The 15883-nt window shown below is 49.1% G+C and overlaps 1 protein-coding gene across 1 annotated transcript in view; it reads right to left on the reverse strand.

The window, feature by feature from the left end:
- GABBR2 (gamma-aminobutyric acid type B receptor subunit 2) overlaps nt 1-15883 on the reverse strand; it is a 340480-nt gene that overhangs the window by 78581 nt on the left and 246016 nt on the right. Inside the window, exons 9-11 of the mRNA XM_090274483.1 lie at nt 7525-7605; nt 3493-3643; nt 662-794 (exon numbers count right to left, since the gene is read on the reverse strand). Of these exons, the coding sequence (XP_090130609.1) occupies nt 662-794; nt 3493-3643; nt 7525-7605 (365 nt within the window). The remainder of the gene's footprint in view (nt 1-661; nt 795-3492; nt 3644-7524; nt 7606-15883) is intronic.

A 15883-nucleotide genomic window follows, 5' to 3' on the forward strand; every position in this document is an offset into this window, starting at 1 on the left:
TTTTGGGCTTCCTTAAATATATGCATTTTCATTGAGAGTGATATAGCTTCCCAGGGGGCCAACACTGGGTCTTGAATGTGAAAAAATACTACTCTTTTATGTAGAAACTAAGGATATACATATGATACCTATGTCTTTGGCATTAACTTTTCATGAGGGAATGATTAGTAAAAAACATCTAAAAAGGCTCCTTGGGGTGGGGGTGGGGGGATAGGAAAAATGGTTGCAAAACACTACTTAAGTGGAGAATAAAGGTTATGATCTTTTCTATATGACTCAAAGCCTATCTATACAGACTTCCCTCCTTATGTTCTATGATGGTTACTGGGGTCGATGGGCAGGTTTGTTCCTTCTTAAATGGCCCTGGGTGGTAATTTTTCTCCCTCGCTTTTCTAGGTTACCCAGCCACTCCTCAGTGGGCTGTCTTCTAGCAGTGGCCTGTCAAATCCATAACCTTAACTTTACAGACAATGCCTAAGTCTGTTCTGCTCTGAAAGCAACAGCCTACTTCCCTGTTGGATTGTGTGAACACCTGAGTGGGCTGTCTTCTGCCTGTTCATGTATTTTCGTGCATGTCTGGGTTTGCACGTGTGTTTTTAATGGTCAAGGTCACCAAGAAAACCTGAGACCATGTTCCATGGGAACAAGCAGAATGACTTACAGTGCAGAGTGTTTCGAAGGTCTTTTCAGAGACAAAGGACCCATCAAGGCCAAAGAGAAAGATAGATGCATAGGAGAGCATTCCTCCCAGGATGATGAGGTTGTTCATGTATGGACTCGACATCTTTATCAGTCTGACAAGAGAAGGAGATACTACAGTTAACAGAATGAATATTTTGACTGTGTACACTGTTGTGAAGTCTAGAGGGGGAGAGAAAAATGTATGCCCCGGTCTCCTCCACTGCCCCTTCCCCAAGACTGTGCCCCCTCTGAGGGGCTGTATCCACTTCACTAAAGGACCCCGGACAGCTGTCACTTTCTGGGTGTTGATTTTCCTGCCTCCTTGGTCAAGTTCACCTACTGCTTCTCTAGGGCCAGCTCATAGCATCAGCTTCTTCAACCACTAATTTTTAGTTTACACAAAAATGTTAAGTCAAGAGGTTTCTGGGGCTGGGGATGGGAAGCCGTGCTAGATCTAGAGACTTGCACATTTACATTCAGCAACCATCCACAGCGAGGGGAAAGATGGCCCTGCCACATTCCCCTGTGCTGAGTGGACCCGGTCTGGGAGGTCTACAGGTGACAATTCAGGTCTGCTCAGGAACTGTGGTCACCGGTGGTGAGTGAGCACCCAGTTTGGCTGCCTGGAGCTCACAAAAAGCGCCTCGCATGTGGGTAAAAACCTCTCCCAGTCCCCAGGTAGTGGAGGGGGACAACAGAGTCCTTATCCCCCCCACCCCTGTCTGCATCAGGCTGCTGTGGGGGCAGTTTTTATACTCGCAAACTCTACATTCTTCTCTCTCGCTTCCGTCAGGAGTTCTGCTGTGGCTCCCAGCTGCCCGGCAAGCCAGGACTGGGCTACACCACCAGTTGGCTGAAGCTCACCCTCAGAGGTGCCTGGCTCCCCCAGCACAGCCTGCTCAGAACATCTTGGGTTTTCTGGTACCCCATGATCCAGGGGTTCTTTTGCAGATTGCAATTATGGTCAATTGTTTCCCGAACATTTTCTTTTGCATTATGTACTTTTACTAATCCTTCCACATTTAAAAAGAGCAATGTGATATCAAAGTGGTAAAGAAAGAAAAAGCCTGTTGTAAATGGTGGACCTTTTACATGGTCTTTTGAGTTGGGAGCAATGGGTCGAGTGCGGGGCCCCTGCACCCTCCAGAGAGGTGCACTGTTGGCAAGGTAATTAGGGCTGAATTTCCTCGCCTATTAAAGCACCCATCACAATGACTAGGGCACATGTGAAGTTGAGATGAGACTGGGTTCCTGAAGGTCCTTCTGCAAACCATGAACTGCTAAGGCACTTCCATTCTTATTATCACAGGAAGCTGGGGAGGGGAGAGTCCAGGAGTTGGGCAGGCTTCCTGGAGGAGGGAGTAGGTAGCATTTAGGAAGATAGCAGTGAGGGGGACTTGGAATGGTAGTGACATTTTTTTCCTATCTCTTTGCAAATTTTTAAATCTGCAAAACCAGTTGAAAAATTCATATGGATGTCAGCATATTGGGAAGAGTAATGATAATTTTCCCCAGGAGGCCAAGATGGGTAGTTAAGGAATTAAAAGAGTTTAATCTTATGATAGGGGCAACTCACCATTGTGATGGGAATTTCTGAAGCTTGTAGGAAGGAAATCTAATTTTGAGACCTATGTGCCCAGGCCTGTGCCAAATACTCATCATTTAAGATTTGTATGGAGTGGACAAAAGTTGCTTTAATGTTTTTTGTGGCAGTACATGTGCTATTGATGATGAATAAAATTAAATGACAGGCAAATACAACTTTTTTGTTCTTTAGGAAATAGGTTTGGCCTAAACAGATGCTAAAAAAACAACAACAAAAAACCACAAAAAAACCCAACCCAAAACAACAGCAAAAAATTCTAGAGCTTCAAGGCTCCTCCTTTACAAACAGAGAGAAGAGAAACAGCTGTTCTCCTGGCATCAGGCTTGTTGCTGGCAGCCCTCGAGGTCACGCAGCATGGCTCCTGGGCATGAGGGCAGAGCTGTGCTGCCCATGGGTGGGCTCTGAGCCTGCAACCATGAAGGTCCTGCTCTAAGTCCCTGCTCAGCCTCTCCTGCAACAAGGCTGGGAGCTGGGTTCAGGGATAGGCTATGGAAACCAAAGAAGCTGCCTGTGCTTGGTAAACACCAGCACCTGTGGTGGTGGCCTGTCCTACCTCCTGACAAGAATAACTGCGAGAGCAAGCTGCTCTCCTCTGGGGAGTGAAGGGCATGTGTGATGGAAAAGAAGTGAAGACCTGAAACCAAGGAGATGGATTCTGCCACAAGCAGCAGTGTGGCCTTGGATGGGGGCCCTCGTCACTGAGCTTTGGTGCTCTTCTCTGTACTCCAGGGAGGGGATTTCTGGACTGCAATGCACTGTACCCAGTGGGAAGTGCCCGGCCCTGGAGGCAGGGCTCCCCTCTGGCAATGCTCCCTAAAATGCTGGGGGTGCAGCAAAGACACTGGGGAGTGTTGTCTTCTAGTTTCCTCCTCATGGACCACTGCAAAGTACACACGCATTTCCAGTGCTCTGAGGAGGCCTATGGACTTACAGCCTTCTGTTTTTTTAACCTCGCTTCCCCCAAACTTACCTGACCAGGGGCTCCTGTGTAAGGAGCAGCCCTGCCTGTGTGTGTGCATGAGCACACACATACTCATGACACATCTAACAACATCCCAGCAACTGAGCAGCATGCACACTTTGAGAAAATGGCCCTAAGCTCTTCTGTGCCACTGGAGAATCTGTCACGTGATGCTCCTTCACTTTGTCCATGAGGTCTGTCAATCCAGAAAGCGTGATGCAAGAGGAGGCCATGAGCAACTTACTTCTGGTTCCGGTTCTTGATGTTGAAAAAGAGAAAAGCACTGGCCATGATCATTCCCAGGATGGTGAGAGCAGAAAGGATGCTGTAGAGAGGTAGGGAGATCTTCCGGAGCTGCTCTAGGATGATAGTCTTGTCTTTTGGGGGTTCGGATCCTAGAGGGCCAAGGAAAAGACATCAGCTGAGCCCAGTGAGGTCAGTGCCTGAGAGCAACTTTGCCTGGATTCCTTGACATCTGCCCCCTGTGCACAAACTCTCCAGGACGCGTCTACCGGGTGAGCGAGCTCTGGTGGTTGGCCAGCCTGCCCAGCAGGGAGCCTTAGTCAGGACTTATTTCTTTCTCTAAAGAGAATCAATAAGGGATTTGTGATGCATTTAATAGCCATTAGAAGACTAGAATTTGATTTGGTCTAATTATCCTGTTGAAAAACCATTGCCATTTATCCTCAAAGGAAACAGTGGCTCGGAATGGACAGGGCTGGATGCCATGAGGGGGTACTTGGGTGTCACTGGGGGTGAGGAACTTGGCTTTGGCCTTCAAGGGCTCTGTGCCAACACATGATAATGACCATCCCTCAACAGGGCAGACACCCTGCCTGTCAACTCCACAGAGATGTGTGTGTGCTCTGGCTGTGGATCTTCTGCCTCAAGGTCATTATGTTAAAAAAGCTCTTTCTGATTTTCCATTTGCATAGGACTTGCTAACTGGGGGAGGCAGAAGCTACCTGCAGGCCTTCCCCTCCTTGCTGCGCCAGGACCAGACTGAAACTGTGGGACTCTATGTCTCTGTGTGACTGCAGAACTGTCCCTGCTTATTCTTCAAGGGCACCAGGAACCTGGGGAGCCCCGAGGGATGCAAAAGCAAACTCATCTTTATAGAAGGTGGCACCATTGTCCTGTTTTAGTTTTACCAGGTACAGAGTAGCTTGGGAGGACAGATACAGGGACTCTCCCCACCTCATCTCCACTTCTTGCAAATTCTCTTTTTCTTTCTCAGGTCAGATTTCTGCTGTAGAACTGTGAAATGCTGGGACTTTTCCCTCCAGTAGGAATGTGTGAAATCAGCCAGGTGCCTGGGACTGGCTGAACCTGGGAGCCCCGAGGGACCCATCAGGGGTCACGATGACACCCCCATTGCGGGCCATGCCATGGGTGCCAGCCTTTGTTATGCCTCCCCTCCCAGGAGACAAGCAGGGGATGGGCAGATATTGCAGCAGGGGTTGAGAGCTCCCCCAAACATCTGTGTTTCAAAAGCTCTGCTAACAAGTTCAAATGTGTTTGCAAACATTCAGTAGATAAGAGGCATCTGAACCATCTCAACAGTCTAGGGAAGCTGCCAGGTTCGAAAGTAGCTGGGAACCTGCTGGCACGGCGAATGTAAAGCTTTAAGCAATTCCAAGTAAAGAAGCTTTTATAAGGGGTGGCTCTGAGGGCTACATGTCAGGGCAAAAGCAGACACAAGGTGACAGAGGTAACCCCATTTCTAGCTTCCAGTGAAAGCTCAACACCCAGACACTTCCTCTCCAATGCCCCATTTTCCTTCTCTCTCCCCCTACCCATAGTCCTGGCTGCATTAGCTGGCGCAGGGACTTCTGGCTCCCAAACACAAGAGCCATCTGGGGGCGCCCATGAGTTCTTGGCAGGAAACAAACCCCTCTCTGGGCATTGAGAAAGGGGGTTAGGTTTAGATCAAATGTTATATGACGACTATGACCACTAGTTGTTTGTGTAGAAACAACTTCAGAAAATTGACAACAGCTCCTCCTCCCTCCTTCACCTTCCCTTGTCCTGAAACAGCGCCTCCCCAGGGTGCATCTTAACTAAGACGTTATGGAAGCCAAATGGTAACGATTTGTCAGAAGTGTTAGTAACAGCAGCAGCCCTGAGTTTTCTATCTTGCTCCTCATCAGGTCCATCCATTTTTCCCATTCCTTCATCTATCACTATGCCTTTCTTCATCATCATGAGGGTCAACATCATTAATATTCACCTTCTACCATCAAGCCTGGCTGGTTTGGCTCAGTGGATTGAGCGTCGGCCTGCGAGCTAAGTGTCGCTGGTTCGATCTTCCAGTCAGGGCACATCAGAGAAGGAAAACTCTGACTCCAAAAAACCTCCGCTGCCTTGCGGCATACCTCTTCAGGGGAAAGGCTAAGGGAGTAAACCCCGACAGAAAATCCGGAGCCGGAGTCCCTTAGGCGGTTTGACGTTGTAGTCAACACCGGCAACTCCTGCGGCGCACCTGAAGCCAAGCTGTATTGACTCCGTCTTTCCCTTGGACCCTTCAGCTGCGAAGAGAGGGGGGGTCTGCTGCATGGGCAACAGCAGACCCTCCATATCACCCTGCCCAGGCTCTGTAGCTTCAGCTTCACTGGAGAGGACACTCCAGCGTCATCGCAAGATGTCGATTCAACACGGGAGGAGACAGATACCGTGTCACTCCCGAGTTGGACTGCACAGCCATTCTCGGCGGTGCAGATAGACTCTTAAGAAGCTACACCATCGTCTCTCGAGACGGACGGCTACCGACGACGACCATCAGGCCCAGAGCTGGGTACCAGCGATCCAGAGATAAATAAGACACAGTCCCTGTCCTCAAGGAACTTACACACTAGCCATGTGAAAAGAAAAAGTCAGTGATAAGCAATAATATTTACTGAATGCTTCCTGTGGGCTAAGCACTTCATGGAGATTTTCTCATTGGATCCACCCAACAAGCTCCTGGGCAGGAAAGGTTATTCCCACTTTGGTGGGTGGGGTGGGAGTTGGCAGCAGTTTTCTAGGTGTTAAATGGCTTTCATAGCCAGGCAAGTGGCAAAGCTGGCAGAATTTGAACCCAGATCTGCCTAACTCTGAAGCCTGTGCTCTAACACTACATCAGCTGCCTCCAATGACAGTGTTTAGGTGGTCGATGACATCAGGCACCGGGAGGCCTGAGCAGGGAGCAGGAAACAGAGTGTAGTTCTGCCCAATGGAGTCAGGAAAGGCTACAGAAAGGAAGATGAGCAGTTGGCTGTTCACCAGGAAGACAAGGACAAAAGGGCATTCTGGGCAGACAGCCTGGCAGAGGCAAAGGCTTGGTGGTATTCTGGCATAGCTGAGGAACTGTAAGCAGTTTGGTTGGGGAGATCTGAAAGAGAAGTGAGGTGGAGTCCCTTCCTGGAGGCCTTGGGGCCACACCATGGAGTGAGCAAAGGACACCACGAAGGGCTCTGGGCAGAGGTGGGGCACCTTCGACATGACATGACTGTGAAGGGCAAAATGGACTTGAGGGGGTTAAGACTTGTTAAACCAGTCCATTCATCCATCCATCCATCCCACTGCTCACTCATTCATACATCCACCCATTACTTCAGCAACTCATATATTCACCTGCTCATTCATTTATTCACCTGTCCACTCACTTGATCAATCATGGATTCATTTTTTCCTAAAATATCACTGAATATCCAACATGTGGCATACCCTGGCTGGTGCCAGGAATTTAAAACCAAACAAGATCCAGTCAGAAAGCTCATGGTCCAACAATCTAGAAATTTCAATACAAAGTGATAGTGGCATGGTAAAGGCAGAGACAAAAAAATTGTGAAAGCCAAGAGAAGGGAGTCATTAGCTCAGTTGGGGGAAATCAGGAAGGCTGCAGAGAAGAGGTGTTACCTGCTCTGGTTGTAGAAGCTGAGGAGTTCTCCAGCAGAAGAATCTCAAGAAAGAAAAGTAGCATGTCGAGACGCTTTATGACCAACCCAACCAAGTCCTTTCCCGGAGGAAGAGACATATTTAAAAATAATTACTCCTGGCCACCCTCTGGTTTAAACACAGATGCCTTGCTGAAAGCCTGAACTCATACACAGCCCAATGACCCATCCCAGGGGCTGGAATCTGGCCCCCATGTGAGTGGTGGGGCCCCTGCGCTCAGTGAGTGAGTGCATGTGCTGAGAGAAGAGGATGCGCCCTCTTCCCCACAAAACCAAGGACTCTGAGCTTGTCCGCAACCCTCAGGTAAAATACAGGCTTGGAGAAGCACCCTCTGCCTTACCTTGGAACCTAATGGTGTCATTGATGATCTCCAGCGTGTCGGCCACAGCATTGTATTCCCCCACCTTCACCTCCTGGCTGTCTGTGGGGAGCAACAGATAGTGGCTGGTTAGATTTGGGTCCTGTGTCTGTGTCCGGGTGCTCCTCTCCCAGCTCTGGCTCTCCCCACAGGCCCTGGCTTTATTCTTGTAGGCCCTTCCTGTCCCCAGGTAGAATCGCAAAACTTCTGACCTGATCTGGGCTGGGAAAAACACTTTCTCATACTGTCTCGTCAACTGGTCACTTGTCCTTTTCTGTACATGTATAGATAGGGAGCCCACTCCCCCATAACTGGATTCTCTGCCAGTTACCAAGTCCTTCCTGGTAACTGAGCTGAATGGTCTCTCTGTGACTTTCCCCTGTCATCTAGTTCTGCCCTCCAGGACCACACAGACTACCTCGGCTCCCTCTGCCCCAGGACAGTCCTAGAGATCGAAGGCAAAGACAGATCATCCCCCTGACCCTAGCCCCCAACCCCACCTTACTAAAAACGTCATTCTACTTCCCACCTCACCCAGGCCCTTCCTTGGGCCTCACTACACAATGTCATTCATTGTCTGTCTGATAAAGTGTAGACCCAAGGACTGACCAGCGCACTTCAGATGTGATCTGGTCAGCAGCAAGTAGAGAAGACCATCCTCTCCTTCATTCTGCACATTCTATTTCTATTAATGCATTCTGAGGAGGAATTAGCATCTTTCAGAGGATACACTGAGCGAGTTTCCTTCTTATGTACTTGTTCAGGTGTATTTTTAGACCTAAGTGATACATTTGAATTTACCTTCATCCTGTTGGTGGCTTTAGGTCACAGGACCAGGGTGGTGGAAGGAGGAATGGAGACTAGTAATTAGATTTGACAATGTTTTTTTTTTTTTTCCAGGAAAAATCTGGACAATTGGGTGATCAATGGGTGGGAAAGATGGGGAACAGGGAAGTGAAGCAAAAGACTGGGGGGCTTGGATGCCATTCCTGAAGTGGGGAAACCAGGTAGAGAGCAAATAATGGGGAAAGACAATAAGTTCCTGTTTGAATGTGCTGAGCCTGAGGCACCGATGGATCATCAGGGTGGAGATGTCCTTGGCTCTGGGCTGGGGAGAGGGAGTTGGGGCCATCAGCACCTAGCTGGGGGTTGGAACAGTGGGCAGTGAGGACACTCCCAGGGACTGGGCCAAGTGAGAAGTGAAGAGGACCAAGGGCATAATCCTGGAGATAGCCAACATCAGTGTGGAGGGATGTGATGGGCAGAGCAAGGCCACTGGGAAGAAGTGGCCAGGACACCAGGAGAGGGGGCATTGTGGGAGCCAAGGAAAGGGACAATTTCACCATGGAGCTGGCCAGCAATGTCACATGTCACCGAGAGGCTGGGACGACCAGTCCCTTGAGCAGGGGTTCAGGGGATACTGGTGACCACAGATAAAGCAGATCCAGGGAAAGGTGGGGTTCGAGGAGGAGGACCAAAGGGAACAAGGGTGGGAGTAGAGAAAGGAGCCCCCAGGACAGAGCAGGCTTTGACAGGGTTGGGGAGTGGGCAGGAGGGGTCAAAGGGATTCACTGAGTCCACATTGTGCCTGGATCTATGCTAGGAATTTTCTATGCCATTTTTTAGTTCTCACAGTTGAGTGGAGTAGATGGCTTTGGTTCCACTTTATAGATGAGGAAACCGAGGCTTGGGCAGGTTGTGGCTTTGCTAAGGGTCCCACTGATACTAAGAGCAGAGTCCAGGTTCAAACCTAGGACTATTACCACAGCCCATGCTCTTCCCTGCCATGGGGCTGCCTTGATGGGGGATCCCTGGGAGGTGACAGTTCCGTGTGGAGCTGACCACTCCTCCTGAGTGTATTAACTGCAGAGAGGAATGCCTGCCTGCAGGGCAGGTGGGTCCCCAGAGCAGCAGATCCTGATCCCCAAAATGCCCAGAGGTTATAAAGCAACGTGGTAGCAGAAATTCCAAGCACATACCCTGAGGAACTGCCCGGGAGCCTCTGGCTCTAAGTAAAATGCAGGTATCCTGCTAGTCCCTTAAAAACACTCAGGAAATGGAACAGGGAATCCCATAGGCTGGCCACACTTCTGCCTGCATTCCTTTGATGGTGGGGTGGAAAATAGGACTGTAAAAGTCACTTCCTTCTCCTACAAAGGTCTCCCCACCATTTGGGGGGCATCACACTGTGCAGGCAGCTGTTGCTTTCCTGGGTCACCCAGCTCCTAAATGTCACATTAGCAGACTCTGCTGGGAGCTCCAGCATCCTTGCTCAGGCCTTTCTGAAGTCTCAGTCCCAATAGCTCCTGCCCCTCAGAATAGGGGGGCCCTGATTTATTTATTTGGCATGGGGAGGCAGCACATGAAATATGCCAGCTGATCGGAATAAATCATCAGGAGCTGGAAGTAGCTGTAGCTGGCCCCCGCCTCGCCACCAGCCACACGGCCCACCCCTCTGACTCACAGGCCCTGTTGTAGGTCCCCTGGCACCAAAATAATACTCAGCTTCCCACCATGACCATAATCACCATAATGTCACCCTGGGGGCGGTGCCTGGAGGCTCACACACGCTTCACACATTCTTGCATAAGGGCTCATAGCAAACCCTGAGCTGGGTATAATTCACCCCAGTCTATCGATGAGGGAGGAGCCTCGGGTAGGTTAAGTGTACGCTCCAGGCCGTGTGCTGGGCAACAACCACGTGGGCACCTGAACGTGGGTCCCACAGTTCTGAATTCAGAGAGCGTTCACCACCATACTGAGCAGGGCTGCCGGTCACTCAGCCCACATTTATTGAGTGCCGACTGCATGCCAGGCCCAGCCTGAGATATTTCACAGTAAACAACCCCTTAAAAATATCAGCGTAGGTGGTGGAAGATGGGGTTATTTCCTCATCCTTGACCAAGGAGGCCTTGGACATCGGTGCTGGAAGCTAGAGATGTAAAGATTAAGAAAAATTCATTGTCTCTGACTTTGTAGTTTAGTGACTGCAGCCTCGCCCAACCCCACCAGGGGGTAAAAATTATTCCTATTTGCAGACAGCATCCCCTTTCCAGTTTGCACCCTGTGAGCAGGTGGCTGTAACTGTAAAATGGGAACTTTCAGAGTGGCTATGAGAATTAGAGAGGAGAATAAAGGCAATTTCTGGTCTGGGGCCTAACTAATAGTAAGTGTTCTATAAGTTATTTGATGTCATGATAAAAGTAACTGTGAACTATTTACTCGGTCCCCAAACACTCCTTATGTTTTCTTACTGCTATTTAGAGGTCTCTGTGCTTTGAAGGGGTTTTTCCCCTCTCTCTACCAAACCAACATATCCAAACTTTATCCACCTCTTCCAGGAAACCTTCCCAGAATACTGCTCCTCACCTTCTAGCACTCCATTTTCTGTGAGCTCAGGGCACTGGGTGATAAGTCCTCATGTTGGAGCAATGCCCTAGGTGTACCCAGGCCTTGTGATTCCTACTGGGCGGTTGGTTTCTGAGCGGAAACTGAAGTCTTGCTTCTTACGCCCCGGGCAGCATAGAGTCTCATCTCCTGCACGCTGCCCAGAGCCCCTCCGGAGTCTGAAGTTGGAAGAATGGCGTTCACTGTGTTCTTCCATTCACCATGCCTGGTAGCTCCATTGTACAAACAATGCTAACCCCCTCATTTGGATACAGACTGGCATTGCAGACTGTGGGTCAGGGGACTTGTGCACAGACAGAAAGCTCCCCTGGGGGTCAGGAGGTGGGCGTATTGAGCAGAGGGAGAGGGGCTGCGGCATTGGGGCTGTCACTGCTGACCGCCCTGCCCCACAGGTTCTGCTGCACGTTGTCACTGACTCACTGTGTGACCTTCGACAGATCGTTCCCTTTTTCTGGGCCTCAGTTCCCCCACCTGCAAAGTGCACTGCAGGGGTTCCAGTGGTTCTCAGCCCTGGCAGGCATTAGGGTCACCTGGGGAACTTCTAGAAAATAAAAATGGCTGGTCCCAGCGTGGACCTATTATATTAGAACCCCTGAGGGTGGCTCCTGGGTGGCAGTAGTTGTAAAAGTCCCCGAGTGGACCCTAATACATAGCTAGAGTTGAGAACCACCGGATGACACCAAGGGCCCTTCAAGCTGACACTTTCTGTCCTCAGAGGCTAAAACTACTGTGAAACAAAGAGCCCCATTCCTGCAGAATAGCACTGGCTCCTTGTGTGGGCCATAAAAGGAGAGCTCTCGTCTAAAAAGTACGCTATTTCAGATTTTGGATTTGGATGGTAGGTCCTACTGGTGAAGAGTAGATGGCTCCAGAAAGTTCGGTGGGAAAATACTCCTTGGCCGTGGGCCCGAGAGCATCACAAGATGGCTTGGGAAACAGCTTCAGTCACAGGGTGATGCTGCCGCCTGCCTGCACCGCAACCATCCCCGGCAGGGGGACCAGCTGTGGGGTCGCCAACTTCCTGCTTAGCTGGGTCCCCACATCCTGCTACAGAGGCTCTACTCCCTTTCACCCCTGAGTGCCCACTGGTCCTCAGTTGGCTCTAGATCTGAACTGAGAAAGGCATATGTGTCCCTTACGGTTTAATTGTTCTTGCAAACGAACAGAGTCAACGTATAACTCTGAGGTTTAAAACCATAGATGATCTTGGCTCAATGAAAATCAAAGATGCTGTAAAACTACTTCGCTCTAGGACCCCCCCCCCCCCCCCACCCCTTCCTCCAAGAAACTGCTAAACTCAGAAGGAGCTCTGGGGAGGTCCCATTCCCTGCCTGGGTCTCACTACAGCCAGTGGGCGGGTGGGGGAGATCTCTGTACTTGCAACTCTTGTTTGATGATTCTGCAACTGCTTTGAATGGTCTCCGTCATCTCAAGCTGAAAGCTTTTCCTCGAGGCTTCCCCTCATAGGTCCTGGCTTTGCCCGGGGGCTGCGCATCAATCAGCTCCTGCTCCTGATGGTTCTTCAGAGATGGGACTGTGGCAACTTCAGGCCTTGACTCTGTTCATCTCCAGGATGGCTAAGCCATTCCTTAGGGAGCCCACCCATACCCCAGTGTGGCCACTGTGGCGAGAACCTACAGGGTCCCTCCTCTCCCTGGGGTGGGAGCAGATGAGGCAGCACCCCTCAGCAGCACCAAGCAGGGGGCGTTTGTATTCCCTTTGCCTGGTCCCTTACAAACTCGTCTCTGTCTTCCCAAATTGTCTGCCACAGTTTTAATAAGTTAACTTCACTGACCTTTGTTTTGAGATTTTGTAACAGGCCAAGTGGACACAGGCAGATTTGTCCATTGACTCACTTGAACTGGCCTTGGGGCAAAAGCTAAGTACCTGAGGGGACATAGGACTCAGCCAAATACAACAGGTTATTTGCACCTAGAACGACTTGTTCTCTTCTTCTTGGCTAACTTTCACTGGTCTTCCAGCATTCACCTCGGATGCCACCTTTGCCAGGGAGCCTTCCAGGAATCTGGCAGGCCCCTCCTCTAAATGCTCTCAGGGCTCACACCCAGGTGGGGTCCTGTGATGCAGCTAACTGGAGCCAGGGCTCCCTGAGGGCAGGGGCTGTGTCTTATCTATTTCAGCAGCCCCTGTGTCTAGCCAGCAGCTGGCATGCAAGTGCCAGGAAAATGATGGTTAAGCAATCATTTCAAAGCATGCATCCAGAGGAATTGCCCGGGAGGCTCTGGCTCTAAGTGAAATGCAGGTATTCTGCTGGTCCCTTAAAAACCTTCAGGAAATGGAACAGGGAATCCCAGAGGTTGGCCACACTTCTGCCTGCATTCCTTTGACGGTGGGGTAGAAAATAGGACTGTAAAAGTCACTTCCTTCTCCCACAAAGGTCTCCCCACCATTTAGTGGGGTATCGGTATCACACTGTGCAGGCAGCTGTCGCTTACCGGGGTCACAAACCACAGGACCAAAAACAAAAGGAAAAGAATGTAACCACATCAAAATTCAGAACTTCTGCTCAGCAAGGACTTAAAGTTTATAGACAAGGGACCAAGTGGAGACAATGTTTGCAAAGCCAAAAGCCAACAAGGGACTGATATATATTATATATATATATCTTACAAATCAACAAGAAAAATACAGGGCCATCAAAATAAAAGTGTTCAGAGGATCCAAACAGACAATTAACAAATGTCTCACAAGCACAGGAAGAAATGCCCAAACTCATTAGTAAGCAACAAATAATATTTAAAACCACAATATGATATGTCTTTATGCCTTTAGATTGGCAGAAAAATGAGAGCTCTGGGAACACCAAGTGTTGGTGGGAGGTAGGGACACTGCAATCCTCACGCCCGTGGGAGTGCAGACAGTGAAAGAGAACTGGCGGGTTTTAGGCACGCTCCGTGTTCACACACCTTCTGACCCAACAATTCTGCCCTGTTGGGTTCACAGGGGACATGTCCAAGGACCCTCATTATCTGTGGAGGCAGAGAGTTGAGGTGAGCTGGGGGTCTGTCCCTGGGAGAGTGGATGGGCGCAGAGTGGTATGCCCCATGGGGTAAGCAATAAAAGCCATGGGCAAGGTGTACACCCAGGAACATGGAGGCATCTTAGAAAACAAAGTGCTTAGTGGGGAAGAAAAAGAAACAGGAAAGACATGTCAGCGTTCGGTTGCATTGACATAAATTCAAAATATATACACAAAAGACAGTACTATACTACATTTTGCCAAAATGCATACAAACACAACGTATGCATTAGATATTAGAATGTTTGCCTTTCATTAAGGGAGGTAGGAATGGGGTATGAAAATACATAAGAGTCTAAACAAACAAATAAGAGGGGCTTTCATGTACTAAAGACATTATATAAAGTATGAAGTATGTCCTAAGGAGGCAAGATTGTGATTTTCTCAAGAAATTCTGGAAAGTGATAAATCTGGGGTCATTGACAAGAGTGCCAGGAGAGAAGAAGGAGGTCAACAGTTGCCATGGCCCTTCTCTGTGACAGTCAGCAAGCCCAGAATGTTCATAGTCTCATGACATTGAATTTTCACCATCCCTCTCAAGGCAAGGAGAATAATCACCTTGTATTTTACTATTTTAAAATAAATGCTGAAATGATGGCTCAGAGAAATTAAGCCACAGTGCCTAGCCACTAACAATTAGACATGCCTGCTTCAAAGCTCACATCCTTTCTACATGACAGGAGATGAATTCTCCATCACTGGGGGCATTCAAGCAGAGCTAATGCTGTAAAGGAGAGTTACGGCTCCCCTCAACATGGAGCATCTAAAGCTCAATGAAATGCAAGGCTCGATAAATAATCCTGCCTTCTAAGCCACTTCCTCAGGCTTCCGGAAAGGTAAGGCCTGGACCACAAGGGCTGGGAGGTGTCAAGGTCAGAGTCAGGCTTTTACCCCACAAGAACCCACATTCACGTGTGTCTTTCCATTCCTGCTGACCCACACCCCCGCCCATGTATCCTGCAGTTTGATGGAGTATGTATGTCTCTACTCTTAATTACATCAATCCAGAGGCAGTCGACAACTGGCCTTTCCAGATCCATAGCTTGTTGAAGAGAGCTACAACACACGCCTTGACAGAGGAAAATGACATTAAAAATCAGCCTAAGAGTCTCAAACTGGGGCCAAACTTGCAGTGAAAGTTTTCTAGTAGGTTCTGGGAAATTATCTTCCTGCTTTCATAGGCACTGGCACTTGGCCAGAGAGATTATGAAGTCCCTGGTGGGGGCTGGGGACAGGGACCATTTCTTATTCAACTTGGCTTCCCCCAGCGGACTTTGTAAAGTGCCTGGCAGATGCTCAGGAAATTTGCACTGAATAGAACCGTGTCTGTTACCCCTAAGACCAAACAGTAATTAATGTCTGTAAATGGGGAAGACAAGCCTACATCTCACTAGGTGCATTCTGAATGACAATTATGTTGTTAGAGCGATAGAAGACCCCATTCCTTCAAATCAGGTGCTGAAATATAAAATTCCAAAGTCTGAGTCTTTTATGCTACACAGAAGCAGTATGAAATTCAAGCACATCATCATTCACCGAAATTCTTACAAACAGGCCTAATGAAGGCAGGGACGGTGAGTTAGAGCCCAGATGCTGAGATTTCATGAAGAACAGCATAAACAAGGCTCTAATCATGGCTTCACTCAACTTCCTTCCCTGCTGCAGATTCTGAGCCATGTTTAGACTTTGCCAGTAACATGAATTCTTTCTTTTCATAAGGAAAAAAAAAAAAAGGCGCCAGTTTTCTAGCATTCATCCTCCTGTAATGTGGTTTAGTGGAAGTCGTGATGACATGGGGGAGGTGCTTTGAACTTGGAGTTGGAAGGGGTTTAGGCTAGTCCCACTATACCCAAAGTGTGCGGCCAACAGCATGATAATACCTGTTCTTACCTA

Source organism: Furipterus horrens, unplaced genomic scaffold (assembly GCF_987537825.1).
Source record: "Furipterus horrens unplaced genomic scaffold, mFurHor1.1.pri manual_scaffold_4, whole genome shotgun sequence".
Lineage (NCBI taxonomy): Eukaryota > Metazoa > Chordata > Mammalia > Chiroptera > Furipteridae > Furipterus > Furipterus horrens.